The sequence below is a fragment of the Diprion similis genome, chromosome 6, assembly GCF_021155765.1.
Source record: "Diprion similis isolate iyDipSimi1 chromosome 6, iyDipSimi1.1, whole genome shotgun sequence".
NCBI lineage: Eukaryota > Metazoa > Arthropoda > Insecta > Hymenoptera > Diprionidae > Diprion > Diprion similis.
This window is the reverse complement of record NC_060110.1, coordinates 16,008,683-16,030,936: the sequence shown is the minus strand read 5'-3', so window position 1 is coordinate 16,030,936 and position 22,254 is coordinate 16,008,683. Positions and strand designations below refer to the sequence as shown.

Genomic DNA, 22,254 nt, shown 5'->3' with positions numbered 1-22,254 from the left:
CGTTGTAATAAATTTATGACAGATACTAATAAAATTGTTCAAAGAATTTATGCTTGATCGTTTCTTACAGACTTTACATTGTGTCACGCCATCCTGCGTTGAATCAAGTCATAAGTTCTCGCTCAGGCTGCAGTAACAACGATCGTCGGTAATACAGGAACTCATCTGTACCGCAGAGTTCTTGGTTAGTAACTCATAAACATTACCAAATGATGTTATTGCAGCACGAATAAATAAATAAATAACAAGATTCATATGCTTTAAATTGACGGTCAAACATCTATCTATTATCTACCAATGTGTGTGCAGTCCTGACGGTATTATTTCGTTTCCGTAAATGTGCGCGGCATTATCGACTGTTTTCGTAAAACTAAATACCGCAGAGTCTACGTCTGTTACCGACTCGCATTTACCGTCCGGGCACGTCGAAAATTCATTTCAAAAACCTATTTCGTGTCAGAGGGCGCGACTAGATGGGGAATATAACTGTGAGCGTGGTCTCCAAGGAGTAATACTAGTGTTCCTGATGAGTTCTCTTCAGTCTTCATTCCCAAGAATCTTTGCATGCACCGGGGAATCTGACCATCTGAAAATATGCACGATAAAGTTATTTTCTTATAATTTGCGCAAAATAATGGTAGTAAAAACTCGCATTTCAGTAGTCATAATTTCAAAATTAACGCCAAGTCAAACAGAGCGACAAGTTTATGAACGATTTATGACCTTATGACAGGAAAATGAATTTTTATTACTCAGAAGTCTAATGCTGAACTTTGAAGACATCCGTCAGCACGAAAATGTGGCCAAGAAGCTGGAATCATCGACTGATTGCTTATTATCAATAATTGAAGCAGAGTTAAAGAGAAATGTTTAATTAACATGATTCGTTTCCAAAGCGTGTAATAAGGATATCCAGCAGCGAGCATGCTGATAGTTTTTATTCAGAATAGCTTGAGATTAGAAATTGAGAGATTATGAATATTGAAATAAAGTTTGCACACATACGGATCATGATTTGATATTATTCCTTAATTTTTTTTCTTCATTGTTATAAAAATATTCATACACATTAAAATTTAAAATATCGACAAATACATTATAATATCTATTCAACTTAAAATCTTCTTATAATACTATTCACACATTTATACCGTATATTCATCCACTTCTAAACACTTTCATTATCACATTTATATAGTGCATTACAGCTGGTAACTGTGCCAACAGTTTCCCCCGAGGTAAAATTTGTAATTTAAAAATTCACGTGCCTTCAAGAATTCGGGAGTAATACACTTAATACCTTAAAAATAATCTTAGAAATACGCAATTGGACTCGAAATATACACGTCACTGCCTTAACCGGATAAAATGTGTGTACAATAAATTCGTCCGAGCTTTAACCAAAGACAAAAAAAAATTTACAATTATCAACATAGAAAAAGTCTGAATAATTAAAGCTGTGATTCACAGACCGATGCAACTTTCCCATCTTATTCTTAGCTGATGAATTTGTGAGCTTAAATGTTGGCGACTTTTCCCGCAAGAATATTCAATTGTGTTGTGATTTCTTGCGGTAAATCGTCGTTGACCTGACCCTCAAGGTATTCTCTGAGCTCGGCAGCTTCACGTTGCCAAAACTCGCGGGGCAGATCGAACAGTTCGTTTGTGTCGACGGGATTCTTTAGACCCTCCAAATTAAGAGTACCAGATCTAGGGAGAAGACCGATCGGTGATTCGACGGCAATATCAGCTCCGTCGACTCGTCGTAGGATCCAGTCAAGAACTCGGGAATTTTCACCGAAACCTGGCCAGAGAAACTTTCCATCGGCTCCTTTCCTAAACCAATTCACATGGAAGATGGCGGGCAGTTGCGCGTTCGGTACATCGGCCATACTCAGCCAGTGCTGAAGGTAGTGGCCGAAATTGTACCCGAAGAAGGGTCGCATAGCAAAAGGATCATTCATGATGACTTTGGCCTGAAATGAAACGAAATATTATCACTCTGACGTATACGAAGTAGAGTTGCGCAATTATGTCCCTTGGGGTTTAAGTGTAGCCAAATGTTATGCCTTCTAAATCAAAACTGACAAATTAGACCAAGGGTCTACTTTTCCCAATATGTGACATAGATTGCCGATAATGGCTAAAATTTGTCGAACGATTTAGGATCTCGGATATTCCTGATTAAAATCTAATCACTGCAGTGTGTTCGGTGGTACAATCGAACTCACTTTGTGTTCAGCTGCGGCAGTTGCCTCAGAGCGCATTGTTGCACCGATAAAAACTCCGTGCTGCCAATTTCTGGCCTGATAGACAAGTGGAACCCCCTCTGGTCTTCGGCCACCAAACAATATGGCGTCGATTGGCACCCCCTCGGGATTTTCCCAGGCCGGGTCTATAATAGGACACTGTTTCGCGGGTGTGCAAAACCTGGAATTAGGGTGAGCAGCTGGTGTCTTCGAGCTTCTCATCCACTTGTTGCCTAACCAATCCTCGACCTGAAATGCGTGGATGGTCAGACCGAATTGCTTCGCACGATGACGCCTCACGATGAACTTACCTCCACCTTATCCCCAAGCTCGTCTTCCATGCCTTCCCAAAACACACCGCCATCATTAGTGGCAGCAACGTTCGTGAAAATTGTGTTCTTGAAGACTGTTTTCATCGCATTAGGATTACTGAGGGTACTGGTACCCGGTGCCACGCCGAAGAACCCATTCTCAGGATTGATCGCCCGCAATTTTCCCTCCTTGTCGAACTTCATCCAGGCAATATCGTCCCCCACGCACTCCACCTTGTACCCGGGAAGTGTCGGCTGCATCATGGCCAAGTTTGTCTTTCCACACGCGCTGGGAAAAGCGGCTACAATGTAGCGCTTCCTGCCCTCGGGGTTCGTAATTCCCAAGATCTATGAGAGAATTGATAAAAGATGAGGGTCACGAGCAGAATCATGGCAGTCTCGAAAAACCGTTCGAAAACAAGAATGGCTTTACACCTGAACCCTGTAATGTTAAATACCAGGACTGACCAGCATGTGCTCGGCGAGCCATCCCTCGTCTCTGGCGATCGTGGAGCCAATTCTGAGAGCGAAGCACTTCTTTCCGAGGAGAGAGTTACCCCCGTATCCACTACCGTAAGAAACAATGTCGTTTGTGGCTGGTTTGTGGAGGATTATCGTCCTTTCCGGATCGCAAGGCCAAGAGGACATCACGGGGTGGGTCGTGTTGCTAGCCGGGGTTCCGACGGAATGGAGACACTTAACAAACTCGTCGTTGCCCAAGGAGTCAAGAACGGCGACTCCCATCCTGGTCATCACTCGCATCGAGCAAACCACGTAGGCGGAATCCGTGATCTCGATGCCCACCTTCGACAAGTCTGAACCTACGGGGCCCATGCTGAAGGGAACGACGTACATGGTGCGGCCTAGAAACGAAAGACGGTTACCGGTTACGTTTGGAGTTCGCAATTCCGGCTTTTATAGTTATCAGCGTTACTCATAAATCTACTTCTAAAGGAACTTCAGGATGTATTCGTTTACCTTTCATGCAGCCTGGAAAGCGCTGAAGCACAGCCTTGTTCATGTCCTCCGGTGATATCCAATTCCCTAGGGTTCCCTTGACCCCGTCACGTGGAGTTGGAATGGTTTTGCTTCTCTCATCCGTGCTTATGAAGGTCCTGCTCTCCACGCGTGCGACGTCGGCGGGATTCGTCTTCGCCAACCAGCTGCGATTTCATTTATAGTAGTATTATAGGCATATTACCATAAAATAAGTATTTTCGAAACAACGCGTAGTAGGAAACCGATATGCTAAATAAATCCACTCATCGTCGGTATACAGTGAGTAGATACTCTCAGTCAATGCTATTATCCTTAACATATTCAATGCGAATCGACTCGAGTCACAACAGAGATTACTGTTATGTAGAACTTGATCGACACGTGATACCAAATTGCAATTGTAATGCTACACCTCCAACATGAATGAAGTGCGTGTTTGCTTTGCATAAACTAACCGAGATTGAATATTTATATGCTAATATTTGCGACACGCAGGCAGAAGTCACAACAGTATATGAACCTCTTGAACGTTGAAATACTCGCGCCACAATTAATATGTTGACATCATTTACTTATGTTATGGAATAGAACGATTTAGCAGATTTTCAATTTCCAGTTCATATCCAGTTCATATCCACACTGACATATAGTTAGACACTAGAGCCCTTTTATCAGGAAACGGTATCAAGTGTGAAGTGTGTGACACTTACATCGAAAAGCAGGTCTGTACTTTCGATATTAGGTAAGCGTTGAGCAGGGTCTTACATGAGCCGTATCATCGATACTTTAATGATGTGCTTGAGAAATATTTGGAAGCAAATTGATTACGTATCATAATATCGCAACTGTGCGGTTGATGTCGAGAATTAGAGCTACGACACTAGCTGGTGCGATAAGCGGTCACAGACTGCAGCTGGCAGGCTTGACCCCGAGCAAAGTACGATTATTCTAGTATCGTATTAGGGCTACGGTGGTGTACGAACAGGGAACGCAAAGCGATAAACAAGGTGAAACCAAGACGAAAGAAAAAGATTAGAAAGTTCATCGGCACATCCATCGATCAACAGCCTATACTTAACAACTATGACGATAATAGAAGTATGTTAAAACTCACCAATTTTCATATTTAGGCAAAGCTTTGATGGTTCCTTTTTTCTCGAGTAGCTTGAGCAGCTGCAGGTTCTCCTCCTCACTTCCATCGCAGACGTAAACGTTATCGGGACGACAAAGTGCGACGCACTCTTCCAAGTAAGCTCGGATCCTCGGTGCGAGAGGCTTCGCTAGCCGGCTCGCGACTGGAACGCCCTTTATATGATCGTAGATATCCTCAGTGGATGTTGAAGACTTCGTGGCATGGGTTACCACATTGGACACTCTGCGCAAGATAAGATTAAAAAATGAAAAGAATTACAGTACGAAGTAGTAAACGGCCCCGGGAAATTAAATGGGACGTAGAATACAGCTGCAACTATCAGACACCTAGAGGTTATACACTTTCGGTAATTTCTCTTCAAGTCAACGGTCCTGGACCGACAGTTAACGTGAAGTAAATCGACTCTTTCTAAGGCTTCATAATTTCCGGTTCGAATCAAGCACAAGGCTTTGCCGCGCGCCAGGGCTTCCCGTTTTGTAGCCCATTGAGGTTGATTGCTGGAAGAGTAATCAACTTCTAATGTTGTGGAGTATACATATACTAATATTGCGTAAACGCCATGGCATACATGGCTCTTCGTTATCGTGTTGTCGGCGGAAAAACTGTGTTCTAAAGTCTGGCATGATATCATTTGCGTCAGCTTAAATGGAAATTTCGTTCAGCTGCAATTCCACTGTCAAACTGGTCACTAATTTTCAATGATGAAAACTTTTAATACCTACTCGTCCATGGCTTGCATGACATGCCAATCGCAACACGCTGTTTTACAATTCGAATTCTTGCGCTGACAAGCTTTGATTCAGTTTTCCAATAAAGAAAACTTTCACTTAGTTAAAATATTATATTATAAATTGTAATTATATCCATAGTAAAATAAAATTAAGAGTAATTAAAATTAATAGTGTAGTATAGAGCAATTGACTCACTGCGGATAGTATTTTTCAACGAAATCCGGCATCTTGCGAACTTGATCGGAGTAACGTCTGTCAAGTGTCAAAATCGCCGATGAACCAAAGCCTTGCCGCAAGACGGTGTCCTTTCGAAGAGTCGAAAAATCCCGACTATAGAAGGTCTTCCTCTGACATTGGATATTCAATCTCAAGTTCGAGTAGCTGATGATTTTGGAATTCTTGAAGGTGGAGAAATGCTTGTAGTGAACAATGTTTCGGGCAATTGGTATCCCCGACGAAGTACACCTGAACGTTGACATGTTGCCTGGTGCAGAGCACGCTTATATGTATTGTAGCAGCCTTAAGCCTGGTTGACAAGCCCCACGTTCCTCGACGCCTATTGGCTGAACAAATGAATTTTCCTTGTAGTGGGGGAGACCATGCAACAAGGCTACGAGTATGTGACCACGCGTGGCCGTCCACTGATGTAAGGATTGTGCCCGGTTGCGCGGGTTTTATAGATGAAAGTTTTTAATTTTTTTTATGTCCGACAATAAATGCACGACCTTTCTATCTCCCTTTAATCGGTAGTCGACTTATTTATTTTTTTTTAACAGTTAACCAATGTCCAGCTATGCCCGTCCCCCTTCTTATCAATATAATGATATTTTGTAACAAGAACTTGTTGTCCTCCTCGGCCACTTCAATTGCCAGCGTTAGATAATTCTCCGTCGTGTGTTGTATTACACACCTCTGCAACACGAACGCAAGCTAATTTCGCGCCATAAACATGTTATTATCTCTGTACCAATCATCTTTGTTTTCAATAATCGCGATGCCCTCGTTGATTTAGCACAATTTCGCTGCCGCTGTGTTCTTTGCCAATTGCAAAACCGTACGATGATGTCGCAATTAACCCCTCAATACATTTCGTCTGAGAAAATAGAACTCCACGTACTTAGTCCGGGCTTTCTCTGTGCGCGTCGCTCAGGCGAACTGATTTGATCTCTGAGTGAGAGCTTTTAAACTTGTTGATCTATTACATCGATGTATTGTGTGGAACGGTTGAATGTATTATTAGAAGTACTATATTGGCTAACAAATCGTAAGGGAACGCAAGCAACCGAGGATCGGTGAAGCAAATAAGAAATTCAAAGTTTCAGGGGCACCAATATTGACTGTCGAATCGAGAGGAATTATTTTTTTGATGTCTATGACCGCATGCCTGTCTCGTTTACGGATACCACTAGGTTTAAAGTACTTCATTATTTCCATACGTACGTATAATGTAGACTTACCGTTTGCGTAAACCAATTATCGTCACTCAATCTGATGAGAATGTTCCATGGGAAAATTAACGAAATGTCTTGTTGAATCCTTGCGGCAGGCTCGTTGGAAACTGTTGACGGACTCTGGATGCTGGACTCACTGTTGATACCACCCGAATGTTAGGCCAGCTGACAATATTATACATTGGAATTTAGAAACTACACCACTCTCTTCTATCCCACTCCTCTGCTCCTACTCGATCAGTATTTCACTATATATTTTCTTCAGAATCGTTAGAAATGAGCGCGTCGAAGGTGAACGCGGAACCATGTAGAATGAAAAGCAGCTGTGACGCTTCATGAAATTTTCAATGCGCGTTTTCGAGTCGGAGAACTCGACACATCGACTTCGCTAGCAAAAAAATAGACTCGCATATTTTTTTATTGCGACAGCTTTTTACTGCTGGACTTAAAACGAGTAATCAACTTTTGAAATGAAGTCGTGAGAAATGCTCGTGAGGTAGAAATAGTCTACGTATGTTGCTAAAGGACCATTAAAATTAATAGAATTCTTCGACCAAGAGTCATAATACGTACACGTGTCTATTGCAGGTACCTTATACTGCAATTGCAACGAAAACTAATGAAACTGTAATCGTTGGAAACTCGTGAGGAACTTTTTCGAACGGATAATATTGTATTTGAAACTATCTGACCTTGTGTTCATGTGTTGAGATCGTTCAAACTTGTTATAGAGCATGTATGTGGCGCATGCTAGATAAAATACAACGTTGTTTGAAAACTACGGTCATAATAATAATAATAATAATACTGATCTCCATTAATTATGATGATTTGTTAGGTGATAACTATGACAAACTCATTGCCGAGACTACGTTCACTTCCGCAATTATTGATATAGTAACTAAGTACCGAAATGTTCTAGGGAGAAGAAATTCAAAACAAAAACATCATCCGTATAAGATATAACATCGGCCACGTCCGCCGTGGCAGATAAATCGGGTATTGTATGAATACACACCAAGGTATGGATCGGGACCCTACGTTCGGACTTTCTTCGCTGCGCCTATGTATACAGGTAATAATTGTCTTTTAAAATGCATTTCATGAAAGATATTACGACTCGAATCAGTTTGGAAAATGATTAGATGGGTAGTTTTTACTTCGTTTCTTTATTCTTAAGCAAATATCGATATACGCCGCGTTATTAATTGTATATAGAGTAAACGTTGAAGTTTTAATTCTTAGAACAGAAATATACGGAAATAATTTGATCCGTGTAGGATTTACGCTCGATAATTCTGCCGGTCATCCAGAGTCCATAGTTAAAATGTAACTTAAGATTTCCAGGAAAATAAACTGACCGAAGTTTTCCGTATTTTCCGTCTGGAACGACAATGACTCGGAGAAAACGTATCGTCTAGTCGTAACGATAAAATACTGGGATTTATATTAAGATTGAATGTGAGGTACCAATGTGAGATTCGCCAATATCATTACACGATTCGTGTACTGCGGTATTATTTAGTAGTTCCGGATCGCGATAGCGTGTCTAACGCCCTTTATCAATGTACCTGTCCCACGATGCTATCAAAATCCCCTTGAACCATAGCCCGAACCATCATTGCCCGATCGATTATCGACCAGATTATGCATTGGAAGAGGTGTCGGGGGTATTCGTGTACCAAACATTCCTATATTTATAACAAGTGATATCAGTTCAGCGAGGAAACGTTGGATGACACAGAGAGAAGCGTAGACTTTGTAGCACAGATAGTCGGGAATCATAAAGAAGACTTTGCTCTGGAGGCTGTCGTTTCTTTGAAATTCACAATCACACATTACGCTCGTAAATAACCGTCAAATTAAGCAGTCTGAAAACAATAATAAACTCCGCTGCGATAAGAATACTCTCAAAACGGTACGTTTGTGGAAATTTTTTACAGCTGATGGTATAATCTTCAACAGTAGTTATACATATACCCTAAATATTATAGATTGTGTTCGCGTAACATGCGCCGTGGTTCTTTTCGAGGAATCAGGTATATACGGTACATACCCAAATCATATTTCGAGGCCCGGTTTATTCTTCAGCTAATAGTAACATAGAAGCTCTCATGGTCTGGCAATAAATGCGTCGAATCTAATCAGTGTCCCCCAAAACCAGACTCATATCTTCAGTCCATCACTCTAGCTCCGAGGTCAATTCTCTTTCGTCAAGTCCACTGTACACGTGCATCTTGCTCTGACCAATAGCTTATTTGCCAAGAGTCTAGAGATCACCCGTATACTACGGATCTATCAATTTATCGCTTCCAATGCGTTCGACTTACCATTTAGAAAATGCAAATAAAAGGAAGAATAATTTTGCCGGACAAAGCAGTTTGCCTGGCAATTTCTGCATACACGACAAAGGGACGCAAAGTGTGATTACACAGCCGCGATCTTTGAACTTGAGCCTGCAACGCGAACGTGGTTAATTTGAAAAAAAGAATCATTCAACCGGCTGTTCAGCCGGATAATTGTAGGCATTGCAATCATGCACTTACATCCGTTAGACAATGCCATTATCAAAAACCAACAATAAACTGTAACACCCGAAGGAGAGTAACTGGTACTTATGAGACTGCCACAACTGCAGTGCTCGTTCGTGTCTGATTTCCAGTTTCCGTTTCACTGATTAATACCCTCGCATAACCTGGACAGCCTCGATTTTCCGGATAAAACTGGACACTGCGTCGCTTGGCGCGAGTTAAATTTTTCGCAAACTGCTGTAGCGCATAATTATACAGGTGCAGCTGTGGATACGGTGTCATGAATTCGACTTACCGCATACGTAAACCAAACGCGTTGTACGCGGTCTAACGCTTTCGCAATTCTCAATATACTTATATCCTTGCGGGACAGACTGTGTAATTCGCGAAGACACTTTCGCCACGCGCAGCTCTTTTTTACACGAAATTTTTACTTTTAGTTAACTATCGAATGGGTTTCCTGTTAGTCCATGCCGCAGGTGGCTGCTAAGTGCTGACAATGAGTAACGAACACCGGGGACTAGTGACAATGTTCAGCACATTTTTTTCTCGCGTTCAAGGTTCACTCGAAGTTCGTATGCCTGCAAGTAGAATACCGTATGGCAAGCTGAATTCAACCAATTGTTAAATAATGATATATGAGTTAACAAAACGACAAAATCAGAGAGAAAACGGCAAAACATTATTTACTATCATTTCTGCGACTACATATTATACGTATAGTGTATTACATATACAGCGATATCACGAGGGCTTGGCACTTTCGTTTATTCTGATTGGTTATTGCTTGGACTTCGGTAACGTGGATTGTTTAATTACATGAATTTCATCAGCGACCACACTAGATCCAGAAATTTGCCTGTATGCAGTGTTGGGGTCCACAATGATTTTGCACTATTGTTTCGGAGTTACTGTTATTGCTTATGGTTTGGGGAAATAACCAATCTGTCTGCTGAAAATCTATCGGAATTTCGGAAAAACTATAGACTCACATCTGATCGAATTACGCCATGGCAAACCAACCCGTTCTCTAAGTACTTCAAATTCTTCGGAAAAAAGGAAGATAGAATCAGCCCAAGAAATTTAGGTCTTCAAATCTTACGAAAGGCCAAAAAATTATTCATTTAACAACTAGAAACGATTATACATTCAATTGAAATAATTTCTTCTCAATAACTGCTATTAACTACGATACATTCCTTACCGATGCAAGACTTTCGACCCAAACTTCCCTGTCAAATAATAACGATCTCCAAGAAGGCAAGCCAGAGTGATTCAAGTCACGATAACTGAAATAATCTGTCGAACGGTCAGCGGAATATCACTACTCCGACATTATCCTGCTAGATATTCAACCCTTCTGCAACTCCAAAGCCCAGACTGCCACAGGGCAGCCACGAGGGTCAAGAAGATCTCGGCCGGGTCGCTTGATTAAGCGATATCTTTAGGTGGTGGCCCTTAGCAGGAGCCTTTGAAATATGTACACATTACGAAAGACGTAGTGAGTGATATTTCATCTGCTCCATTAACGGAAGATTTTTGTGAAAACCTAATCATACAGAGACAAGAGTTTCCCACATTTGGAGGTACCAATTTAGATTTCATTCTACGTGTGTAATTCTTGATTACCCGCGAAGTCTCATCAAAGTCTGCGCGACGAAAAGAACTGGCAATCTTCACTCTGTTTACAAATAGATAGCCTCATTAGGTTTGGTATATTTGACGATTCACGGTCCACGTGTCACTCGGGAATCGCTTCGAGACAGATTATGTAAACGTTCATTCTTTCGTCATGTAGGTAATTATCAGATAAACTCAAATACGTTTCTTGGTACAGCGTGCACTTACGATGCGGTTGCTTTAAATTTATTTTCATTTTCATTATTAGTACGCATGGTAATTGGAGGGAACTTCATATTATACTAACTGTTGAAACCAACTACATTGTACTGTCAATAAAAATTGACTACAGAAATATTGGAATTTATGTATTAGTATTATGCAAAGAACACTTTCTCCGGTTCACATCTTCGGTTGATTACCTGACTTCCGAGAAATTCAAAGAGCATTTAGTATAATGCATGTTCATTATATTAATACTCTTCGGAAGGAAAAAACCACCGATTTGCGTAGAAGTGGAAAAACGTAAATACTTTTAAACTACTGAAGATACAGATGGTCGGCATATGCACGTCAACAACTGTTATTATACTAAAGTAAAAACAATAAAATAAAGGAATAAAACAACGAAAAAATAATGTATACAAATTGCTGCTGGCCTTGTCAATATTATTTCGAGGCTGTGATCTAGTCAACAAGACTTTGTGCGATCATATTTATTATAAACTTTAATTACGAATTTGTTGTAATAGTAAAGTGACATCTTGATAACGATTTCAGTGCGAAGTAGGTAAATTGTTCGTTATTATATCGCGCATGCATGCGCCGATTTTTATGTCAGGAACGGAAACCGCCGGTAATCCAGTTGAAACCGATTCAAAGTCTGCTATCACTCTCGAAGCAGAGCTGCGAGTTATACACGATATTCTATACATTAGCACCGCCTACACATTCGTGTTTTTCCCCGTGAGCCTGGCGCGTTGCAGACTTTAAATGCCTCCGCATACGCATGCGTATACATACAATTATGCAAAGCGTAGTGGCACAAGAATGGCAAAGGCTATCGACTCATGCGAATTATAATTGGATTGTGAATTGCGGATCGCAGTTCGTGGACCGTGAATCATGGACTATTGGACTGACCCGAAATCAAGTTATTTCAAAACAATTTCATCCGAGATTAAGATTATCCAAAACTGTTGTCAACTAATAAACCGAAGTTCAAGCTTGTTGCATTATTACATTGACAAATGGATACACCAATGATTGAATATAATATTTTGACGCTACTAAGGCCATGATCGTAATAAGCAAAACAAAAATATTTGAAAAAAAATTATGAAATTGTCGCTTATCAAACGGCCTATTTAACATTGTACACATTCCTTGCGTGTATGCAGTCTCAAATCATCAGAATTCTGGTATGAAATATCACATACCGTAGCTACCGCTGGCACTAATCTGCATAGTGAGTACGCACAACACATGGTGTGTACAGAGATGCATATTGCATTACGACTGCACTTGCGAAAGAGAGTCTCTGGTAACAACGAGGGGAATGTCGAAGGCTTGTCTCTGGTTAAGATGCAAGCGGGTAACTGGTCGTTGAATGTTAAAGGTCGCCAGCTGTTATCGCGAATATTTTTATTTACTTAACGCGAAAACGCAGGGCTTGAGAGGAAAGGGGCAAGGGGGAATGGTTCGCGGGGGGTCGTGACTCTTCGTCGCGGCAAAAACACGAAGCAAATCTTTGCGCAAGCCCCCAGCTGATATCGCTTCGCTGATTCGCCTGTGTGTGACTGTCTATTATAAATACATGTAGTATAATATACAAGCCAACATTGATTTTGACAACGAATTATTTTCCTTAACTATTATAATATATGGTTAGTAAAATTCAACGGAAACAAAAGTATAATTGTGTCAAAATGAATTTACCAATTTGTGAGCAGAAGTTCGAAAGCCTTTAATTTGGGTTTAAATCCCTGAGATTTATCCTCTAGTTACACTGCAAATAGAAATTCTCTCACTGAAGGTGACAAAAAATATATCGAAATTCAATACGGATTTTGCAAAGAATGTATTTAAAGAGAGTGAAAGCGTGTAAAGCAATTTGATTGAAGTACCATGTAGAATGACGCCTTCGTAATCGTTAAAATTCAAGCAAGCTTCGGATCGTGGCTTGTGTCTAACGTTTATGTCGTATAAGTTTTTATTTGCGTTCAATTTACGCTTCGTTGTAAACTTATAATCGGCGCACGAATGCAAACCGGTAGTCCCGCTTCGACGTACTGTGTATTATTTATTATCGCCGAGATTGTGTGCGGAGCGAGTCGAGCCCCCAAGTGACGTCACATTAACTGACGCAGACACACGCAATAAGATAAAATTCGCTCTATCTCTCTTTATTTCTCTCGTGTTGTACGCAAGAGGTTAAGTGAATGTTTTTAGCTATAAATTACGATTTTGCTACTGATTGGCAATTGTACTGCCGATCTTCACTGCAAATATAACTAGTTATCATGTGTAGTACAGCAATGTTGCAGTAAATAAGTATGATGCAATTTGCATTACAAATGTCGTCTATGTATACGATGTCACGCGAAACGATCGAGAAAAGTTCACACTCTATAATTAGAGTGACGCTTAGGTTTTTTTTCATCGCAAACAGGACGGGTACTTCAAGAAATTAAAAATTTTAACTGTTCAGATATTTCACAGATGTATGAGTTTGAAAAAGGAAGAATTCGAAGAGCCAATTTTGAAAGTCTCAAAAAATGAAACTTGTATTCATCAAAAAATTGTCAGATTCTATCATTGACTCTCACAAAAGTACAAAACACTTCAAACTCAATAAATAAAATAAAATATATATAAAAAAAACTCCAAATAGTTCAAATATTTTTAGACATACCATTAACAGAATTGGTCGAGTTGTACAAGTCGGCTTTGTCTCCATCCCCTTCCGCACACTTTGAAGCACAAGGTTACGAGGTTTGCAGTTACGATCCTGAACCCAACAGACTGGGAGAGACCTCTGTTCACACTCAGAGAACCATAGAGAAGTCTTCGGTCAGAACAGCTGCTACAATATCGGCAACTTACGATGGAGATAATACAGGCAATTTTACCAGCATAACAATTTCACAGAAATGTAAATACCTTTTGCTGTTTCTCTGGACGATTGATAACGTAGATACTGTGTCTGCGAGATGAATACGTATACTTAAAGTACGCGAATGTCACTGGTAAAAATGTAAACTCGCACTAACTGGTGCACATTTATCGAGTAACTGGCAATTTTACAGTCGTTATAAGTAGTTTATCTTAGAAGTCAAGGATTCTAAAGTTCAAAACTCCAATATTCTAAAGGTGGAAAGTTGAAAATATGCATTAGCGATAATGCGGTACGTACGGACGCGTCTGATCGAGTGTAACGGGTAGAAGCAAAGCTTTTATTTTTTTCCTTTCAGCTCAGAAGCGACTACCTTGCGAGTCATTATTATTACAAATTGAAAAATATTTTTTTTCGCATCGAAAAACATACATCAAAAGAAAATGAAAATAATACATACGCGGGACGGAAGATATTTTTTCTTCGTATAAACATCAAGTTCTTAAGTTGAGTATTTTTATCGCCCTTCATACACAGAAACAAAAAGACTTGAATTATTTCGAGAATATTTTAAATAATACAGTTATTTCGCATCGTCTCATTATCTTGCAAAAAATTTTGCATAATCCATCCGTCGACGATGCACATATGCAAAAAGATTGAAACCACCGGTGCTCAAAAGTTCACTTGAAGAACATTCAAGTCATTACGTACAGGAAAGTAATTGAGTTTTCTTCGAAAAGATTTCCTCCACATGTAGAGTCTATAGATTAAACATGTACCAAATCGATTTCACTCAGTGAAATCCACAAACTTAAAAAATCGCGCTGCCCCAGCGTATCTCATGATCAATCGTGACGTCATACGACAGTAGCATATCAGCAAGCAGCATTAAGCATCTCCCAACTATAATAAGGACCAATGACAAGACAGGGATTAACAAAATGGCGACGTTTACTACATCGGTACAAATGACACCACGGTGTTGGATTTTCCAATAATCCCAAAATACATTCAGGATAATACGTCGGTGGAGAAAACTATCGTTTTCCTCAAGTCTGATATCGGTTTGTAGACTTGTAGTTGGGCCCGAAATATGCACGGGGCCCCGCGAAAGATGGGGTCTTCCCTGAGGTGGCCCGTCGGGAGGAGGCGCGCGGGATCAGCTGTTCGGTGACAGTTTGCCAGCCGCGGTGGGAGACGGTGTGGTACAAGAAAGTCAACATGGCCGCTTGCTAAGCACAAATCGTACGTCGCAAACAAAGAAACGGCGCAGTTCACGGAAAAATTACGGCCGCGTTGTGTGGTTTTAGTTGATTTTCTGTGACTGATAGGCTTGGGAGTATATCGTAGGATGCTGGAGCTTGAGGTGGTACCCGAGAGGTCTCTCGGTTGTGAGCAGTGGGAATTTATTTTAGGCAAGTGACGAAACGTTCGTAAATTCTTTTGGTATATTACGTAGAATTTAGCTGAAAACGATATTCCGGTTGACGGATAAAATTTTTACAACGCAATCGCGTTTTGTTTTCATTGATTTTCAACGGTTGTCATCGCCCCAATCTCAACCCTCATGACTTCTATAACTGATTATTACAAGTTTAGTTTTAGTAAACAATTATATTTTGACAATCATTGCACGTAAACAAACTCCTATCCGTGTGTACGTAAACATCGACTGCGTTACATAATTCGAATGTTTATTTTCTGCTTTTTCATTTTCATTTATACCTGTCTCACGCCAAATCCTTCTGGCATTGTTATAACAAAGGAGTATAGCCGTTTTAATATACAGGGCTAGCTCATTTCTTCACGGGTTATTAAATACGGGCCGCGATTGTTTTCAAGGTTCTCTACACTTTTACTTTTATCCATCTTTTCACATACACATGCGTTAACGTGCTTCTAGTTACAGCTAAACTACGTAATTATAATTATCTTTTGAAAGTTATTGTTGATGTAAATAATCTCTACTCTTGTATTTTTTTTTTTCTCATTCATCTTCTTTCTTCAACAGGAATGCATTTCTCTCAATCTGTAGCAATAATACAATCACAAGTGGGCATTATAAGGGGAGTACAAGTTCTTTACAGTGATACTGTAAGTATTTCAAATCCACTATCACTATCAGTAAATAGTAATAATGGCAGAATGCCAGGCAGTCACGGAGTGTAAACAGTGGGATGGGCTTTTGTAGTCTCCACTAGTGACATCTGTTTGTCAAACCTGATACATACAGATCCAAAACGTTTCAGAGTGGGGATAACGCGTAAAAATTTATAAATACAAACAGAGCACGTAACATATGCTATATCGATTCGAAAACTATGATAATCGAACCTATAGAATGTGCTATCTTATATTGTGCAGAATTTTGGCATTCACACAATAACAGAGTTGAAGTAAAATTTTTGTTGTAAAGTTCACCTTTTCGAAAAATGAAAGGAATAAATTTGTACTTCTGATATTATTCAGATTTCTTTTTTCATATGTCCGTTGCTCAATTCAATTTGGATGAATGAATTCGTGATTTGTAAAAAAAAAATAGCCAATACTGTAGTAAATTAATTGTACTTAAAAAAATGTTACAGTCAAAATTGCATTCTAATGGATCAGATATGAAAGAAGAAAATCATAATAATTCAGCTGAGATTTCTGAACTCAATATTCTACAGTATCAAAATAACCACCATTTGTGACGCTGCTACATTATAGAAATCGTCAGACAAATCAGAATTAACATTTTTCGTGAGAACGTTTGTATGATTCCTACGGGTAAAAAGATTGGGAAAAAAAAAAAAAAAAAATTTGTTCATTCTCAATAAAAACTATTTGGTCTGTGTATCAATTAGTGAATTAGCGAATTTTGATTCATTGTTTAAGAATCAGAGTGCCGATGTAAGATAAAGTGACGTTTCTTTTTTTCAGAATCCATTAGAAGTAGACTTAGTAATAAATTTACCACATGACGGGGTACGACTTATATTCGATCCAGTTGCACAGAGATTGAAAATTATAGAGATATATAATATGAAGCTAGTTAAACTTAAATATTGTGGTCTGCCTTTCAATTCGCCAGAGGTACTTCCGTCTATTGAACAAATAGAACATTCGTTTGGGGCTACTCATCCTGGCGTCTATGATAGTGACAAACAGGTACGATTGAGATTATGCAGTGTAATATATTTTAGATTCACCAAATCTAACATCTGATAATGAGTTACCTATTTGTTTTATAACTATACTGCTGCAAAAATAACTTGCTTTGTTACTTGTACAAATGATCAGATAATTTTTGTAACACTTTTCACTCGAGTATGATAATAATTATAAACTTCTCTTATTTCAGGTGTTCGTTCTGAATTTCAGAGGACTGTCGTTCTACTTCCCAATAGATTCTAAATTTCAACCAGGCTATGCACACGGCTTGGGTTCCTTACAATTCTCCAACGGAGCTTCGCCACTGGTGGCTAAAACTGCTATTTATGTTGGAAATAATGTTGCTACTGGAACTGCAGGTGGAGGAGAAGAGCATAGTCTCAAAACACCTCCGCCGCCTTTACCCCTTGTTCGTATATCCATTTTCCTCTTAATTTATTCAAATTTTATCTGTGAATTGTATGAATTTGCAAAGTAAATTAATATTATTAGCTGATATTCAGCAAAAAGACTTTGTTTTAATGGCGTTGTGGTAAAAATATTTACCACAGCCAAGATTACATTAAAATCAGACTTGAGTTACATCTATGGAACAGAATATACATTACAGAAAATGGATTTCTTTATTTTGTAACTGATATCTACCACTAAATGTTGCAGATCGATCAATAATAGAGTTATATCACGTTTACAACCAGTGGGTTTTATAAGATAATAAGTATTATCACAAAATAACATATAACTTTTAAGAATATGCTTACTTTTATTAGGTCTGCTACCATAACAACTTGTATTTGGACAAGGCAGAGGTAATGAGAGATAAAATTCGTACCCGTGGATTGAAATTGCATCTCTTTACGGAGGGAGGCTCAGCTACAAGGGTTCTACTGGAGCCGAAAAAACATCGTTTTACCAAAGAGGTGAGAATCACAAGATACCCTTGTTTCGTAATTAATCTATTAAAATTTATAAATATTGCAATACTTCCAACAGGAATCATTTCTCTTTTTTGTACGACTATCTACTAAATTAGAAGTCCCTTCAATTTCTACAATCTTGTAAATTGTAACTGTGATGAAATGCCTGATGAACCTTTTCAAAGTATATGAAACTTTCAATATAATCATAAAAAATATTGTTGATGCTATTTTCTTCGATTTCTCAATGAGTAAAGACAAATAACAACTGAACTACTTATATCCATATTGCAAATATGATTAAGATATGGTTCGGGGATTCGTGTGAAGATGTGTTGAGTGCTCTCGGGGCCCCTTCTCGAGTATTTTTCAAAGCAGAGGACAAAATGCGAATCCACAGCCCCCATGCGCATAAGCGGGACAAAACAAGGCGTTCTGATTTCTTTTACAATTACTTTACCCTTGGACTGGTGAGTCTTGATTCCATATAGTTATTGCATTGAATACTGCTTTCATTTCTATTCCCTTTAAAAGAAATACTAACATGCAGTCTAATTATAATTTTTTTTTAAATGGAATTCATGCCTTCCTGGCGAAACATAGCAAATAATCTTTCATTGCCTGAAAGACCATTTGTAATCTCATGAGATATCAATATGTCAATTTAGTTGATAATCTCAGCTAATTTCTTTAACTGCACAAGACCTGTGTTGACAATTAGTTAATTTTCATGTTAAATATACTGATATAATGTTACAATCCTACATATTTTTAACCTATCGATTTTTTTCCTGCATGCAACTATCAGAGTTCTACATACTTTCAAAAAATCTCATTTTAGTTTGAGAAAAAAGTTATCGCAGGAGATGTTACTTTACAAAGCCACCGTACACAACCCTAACGATCTTCAATTCAGTTATTTAGTGATGTTTTCTAAAAAGCTGTTTGTAATAACTTTTCATTTGTTAATCAGGACGTTTTGTTTGATGCCAAGACGCAGTGGGTAAAAAAATTTGTATTGCATACAAATTACCCAGGGCATTATAATTTCAATATGTACCATCGTTGTGAATTCACTTTGAATCTACCACCCGAAACAATTGGCGCATCTGATTCTGGAAAACTCATCGATGTTTCTCCATCCCCAGTAACAGTGAGTGATGACATATTATAATTAAACGACTCGGATAGAATATGCTACCAAAATTGATATACAATGTGATATGCATATTACTTTTGCATTACAGATCACTGCCTACACTAAATGGGACAGAGTAAGCGAGCAGTTAAAGGCTAGTGCGCGACCTGTTGTATTAAATCGCGCATCTTCGACCAACACAACAAATCCATTTGGATGTACGTTTTGCTACGGCGTTCGGGATGTGATAGTAGAAGTAATGGCCAATCAACATATTGCCAGTGTTACGTTATATGAGACGGCGTGACCCATATAAACAAAACTGCTTGCAAAACTGTTCGCCACTTCTCCTTTATGAGAGCAAGAAATATGATAAATTTAACAAAATAATGGTAATAATAATATTAGTAGTAATAATATTAATAACAACAGCAACAACAACAATAATAATAATTCATTTAAGTCTATGAGAGTAAGTGATATTTTATGTGAAAAATGGTTCAAAAATAAACAATAGGGGAAAGTGATAATCTCTAATTGAGAAGGGTTAATTTTGCAGATTTGTAATGCAGCGCAAAATATTGCATGAAAAACAGCAGATGAGCAGAGTTCTCGACCTGAAGCCTTATTAATGAAAATGAGGAAATATTTCGAGTTTTTGGGGATCATTACAATTTTAAATTACTCGTTCTCCTAACATAAACATCACTTTGCTAATTTTTCACATAACTAAACTCAAAGTTGATGTAGGACCATTCATTCATAGATTACGAACTCTATTTTATGTAATACGTATGAATAGATAGACTAATCTATAAGTGGATCTCCTAGCTTGATACAAGAATGTTGTGTACAGTGGAAGTGAAAACATTGAAAAAGTAATATTATCGTATGTGTGCATAAATATACATACACACCATTTACTGTGTAAATGTGTATATATATTTAAAGCTTCAGTAAATTTGTATTAAATTTGAACTCAATAGACGGTGTTTCGGCCAATAGTCAGTGGAACTTTCCTCGGTGCTGTTAATGGCTGTTTTACGTTTACTCAAATAAATTTATAACCCTGAAGGAGTTAGCTAGAAGCCAGGGCTCAAAAATACAATTCTTTGATCATGGTTCCCGATTTCTATCTCCAATAGGGTGACATTATTTATCCATATCAATTCTTACAATGTCTGGCATCGATTCTACATAATAGTTTTTAATCATAGTACAATACTTTCATATTAGGCTTAATGGCCATAATTATCAATATGAATTATAATACTTATGGTAGTGGATTACGTCATGTAAATCAAAACCTTGTGTCTCCCCGCACTCAAGCCCTCGCCCTCTTCACCCCAAAAAAAGCATAAAAGTAGTAAGTAACAAAAATTTGCGTAGATAGTAATTATATAGTTAAAAAAATTATGCAAATAATTATAGATGATAATTAATTGTAACGTATAATGTTAATATTTAATTTTCATAACTCAATTTTTCTAACGTGTAGTTTAAGAAGAAGAGATGAAGATTAAAAAAATTATGAAAAAAAAATTGTAGCAATGCTAGAGTGCCGCAAATGACGCAGCTTTGTGATGAAATTTAATTTACACAAATTTAGCTAATAATTTCTAATTCCTTATCAATTGTACGGTTGAATAATTGCGAAATTTTTCGAAGAAAATAATTTCTTGTCGTAGTAAAGCGAATATTATGACAAATCATCTTTTAAAATCATGTTCTCATTATGTAATTACTTCAGGTTTCTGACACTGAAAAAAAAAAAAATTTCCTGACGAATGGATGCCAATACTTACAAAATATTTTTGTAGTACTACAAAAATCGTGATATAATTAAATTTGGGAAAAAAATTAGAAATAACAGATATTAACAGTTTCATAACGATATCATGCAACATTTATCATTTCTCACAACCCATTATATTGTTAACTGTGTTCTTTCATCGTTAGTGGTAGATATGTGCTTTGTTAGCTCAGGCAAAGTTAAAATAATTTGGAGGAAAGAAAAGAAAGTAAAACAATTTTCAGAGTACTAAAATTATTCAACTGACATCCTCGACTCTTCATAAATATAATTCTGAAAAAATTGGTTGCAATTATTTTGAATTATTTTTGCCAAAAAACAATTTTCCGGAGTAGCGACGAACAGAGCATGTTTTAAATACATATGTGTATAAATCCGTATGCTATACATGTACCAATTGCATCGAATTGTGCAAATAATACCTCTGTAGCTCTATTGTATACCTATATGTGTAATTTTGGGCATATGTATTATATACGATATTTCCACATTTCACCAATAGCTGCCTCAAACTTTATGTAAATTATAGACCAGAATTTTGTTCAAGGATTCATCAGATTGATGCAGTGACATCGACATTGACGTAAAATCATTTTATACACGTACATTTATATTAATGTATAACAGTACGATTAGAGCGTTAAGAATTTTTTTCTTTTCTCGATATTATAATGATCTTAATTTACAGTTCTTTGTTGTTTCCTACGATTACAAAATTTTATGGTTTTGTACGATATATCTATTAAATTTATGTACGTATTTTGCGTAAGTATTGTGATCACAAGAAAAAATGTCAGTTAAAACGTCTGAAAAAACGGAAGCAAACAAAGACATATCAAAATATTTGTGCGAGGAATACGCAATTGATTTTTATATTTTAGAATTATTTATTTTAACCAAAATATTGTATTTTAGCTACGCAAATAGGGCTACGAATTGTTTTCAGAATTTCAACGTTTTGCTTGGATTACCCGCCATAATTTGTTCATGAAAATAATTCTTTCACCTTTGTCATCAGAATGACAATAATTTACAACTGTGGAACCTTACAATTTTAGAAGGTCTTGAAG

The 22,254-nt window shown here is 38.0% G+C and overlaps 2 protein-coding genes and 1 long non-coding RNA gene across 5 annotated transcripts; 2 read left to right on the top strand and 1 right to left on the bottom strand.

Moving 5' to 3' along the window:
- Positions 1–1,011: 1,011 nt before the first annotated feature.
- LOC124406595 (phosphoenolpyruvate carboxykinase [GTP]) lies at positions 1,012–6,918 on the bottom strand. Of its 2 annotated transcripts, XM_046882046.1 has the most exons (8): positions 6,901–6,918; positions 5,639–6,006; positions 4,674–4,934; positions 3,539–3,723; positions 3,029–3,423; positions 2,561–2,908; positions 2,232–2,498; positions 1,012–1,976 (listed from the first exon to the last, which is right to left on the bottom strand). In XM_046882046.1, the coding sequence occupies exons 2-8, from the start codon at positions 5,920–5,922 to the stop codon at positions 1,518–1,520; spliced, it is 2,199 nt and encodes a 732-aa protein (XP_046738002.1). In that variant the 5' UTR covers positions 5,923–6,006; positions 6,901–6,918; the 3' UTR covers positions 1,012–1,517. The 2 variants fall into 2 exon arrangements, with proteins under 2 accessions (XP_046738002.1, XP_046738001.1); XM_046882045.1 differs by lacking the exon at positions 6,901–6,918 and having other exon boundaries at positions 5,639–6,101.
- LOC124406596 lies at positions 4,054–13,812 on the top strand. The gene is made up of 3 exons (XR_006929248.1): positions 4,054–4,185; positions 7,176–7,178; positions 13,799–13,812. It is a non-coding gene; the product is annotated as an uncharacterized LOC124406596 (long non-coding RNA).
- A 1,552-nt stretch (positions 13,813–15,364) lies between these two features.
- Positions 15,365–21,992, top strand: LOC124406829 (PHAF1 protein CG7083). 2 transcript variants are annotated; one of them, XM_046882454.1, is made up of 8 exons: positions 15,365–15,578; positions 16,175–16,257; positions 17,086–17,334; positions 17,507–17,725; positions 18,087–18,236; positions 18,539–18,703; positions 19,207–19,386; positions 19,481–21,992. In XM_046882454.1, exons 1-8 carry the CDS (start codon positions 15,515–15,517, stop codon positions 19,676–19,678), a joined length of 1,308 nt encoding a protein of 435 aa, XP_046738410.1. In that variant the 5' UTR covers positions 15,365–15,514; the 3' UTR covers positions 19,679–21,992. The 2 variants fall into 2 exon arrangements, with proteins under 2 accessions (XP_046738410.1, XP_046738411.1); XM_046882455.1 differs by having other exon boundaries at positions 15,366–15,578; positions 17,086–17,313.
- The last annotated feature ends 262 nt before the right edge of the window (positions 21,993–22,254 follow it).

Excerpts from the sequence above, each read along its gene's own strand:
- LOC124406595 (XM_046882046.1), bottom strand. The coding sequence starts at position 5,922 with ATGTCAACGTTCAGGTGTACTTCGTCGGGGATACCAATTGCCCGAAAC. Across the intron at positions 3,724-4,673 it reads TTGCCTAAATATGAAAATTG|CTGGTTGGCGAAGACGAATC; the intron begins GTGAGTTTTAAC and ends ATGAAATCGCAG. Across the intron at positions 2,499-2,560 it reads AGCTTGGGGATAAGGTGGAG|GTCGAGGATTGGTTAGGCAA; the intron begins GTAAGTTCATCG and ends CACGCATTTCAG.
- LOC124406829 (XM_046882454.1), top strand. The coding sequence starts at position 15,515 with ATGCTGGAGCTTGAGGTGGTACCCGAGAGGTCTCTCGGTTGTGAGCAG. Across the intron at positions 16,258-17,085 it reads AAGTTCTTTACAGTGATACT|AATCCATTAGAAGTAGACTT; the intron begins GTAAGTATTTCA and ends TCTTTTTTTCAG. Across the intron at positions 18,704-19,206 it reads ATTACTTTACCCTTGGACTG|GACGTTTTGTTTGATGCCAA; the intron begins GTGAGTCTTGAT and ends TTTGTTAATCAG.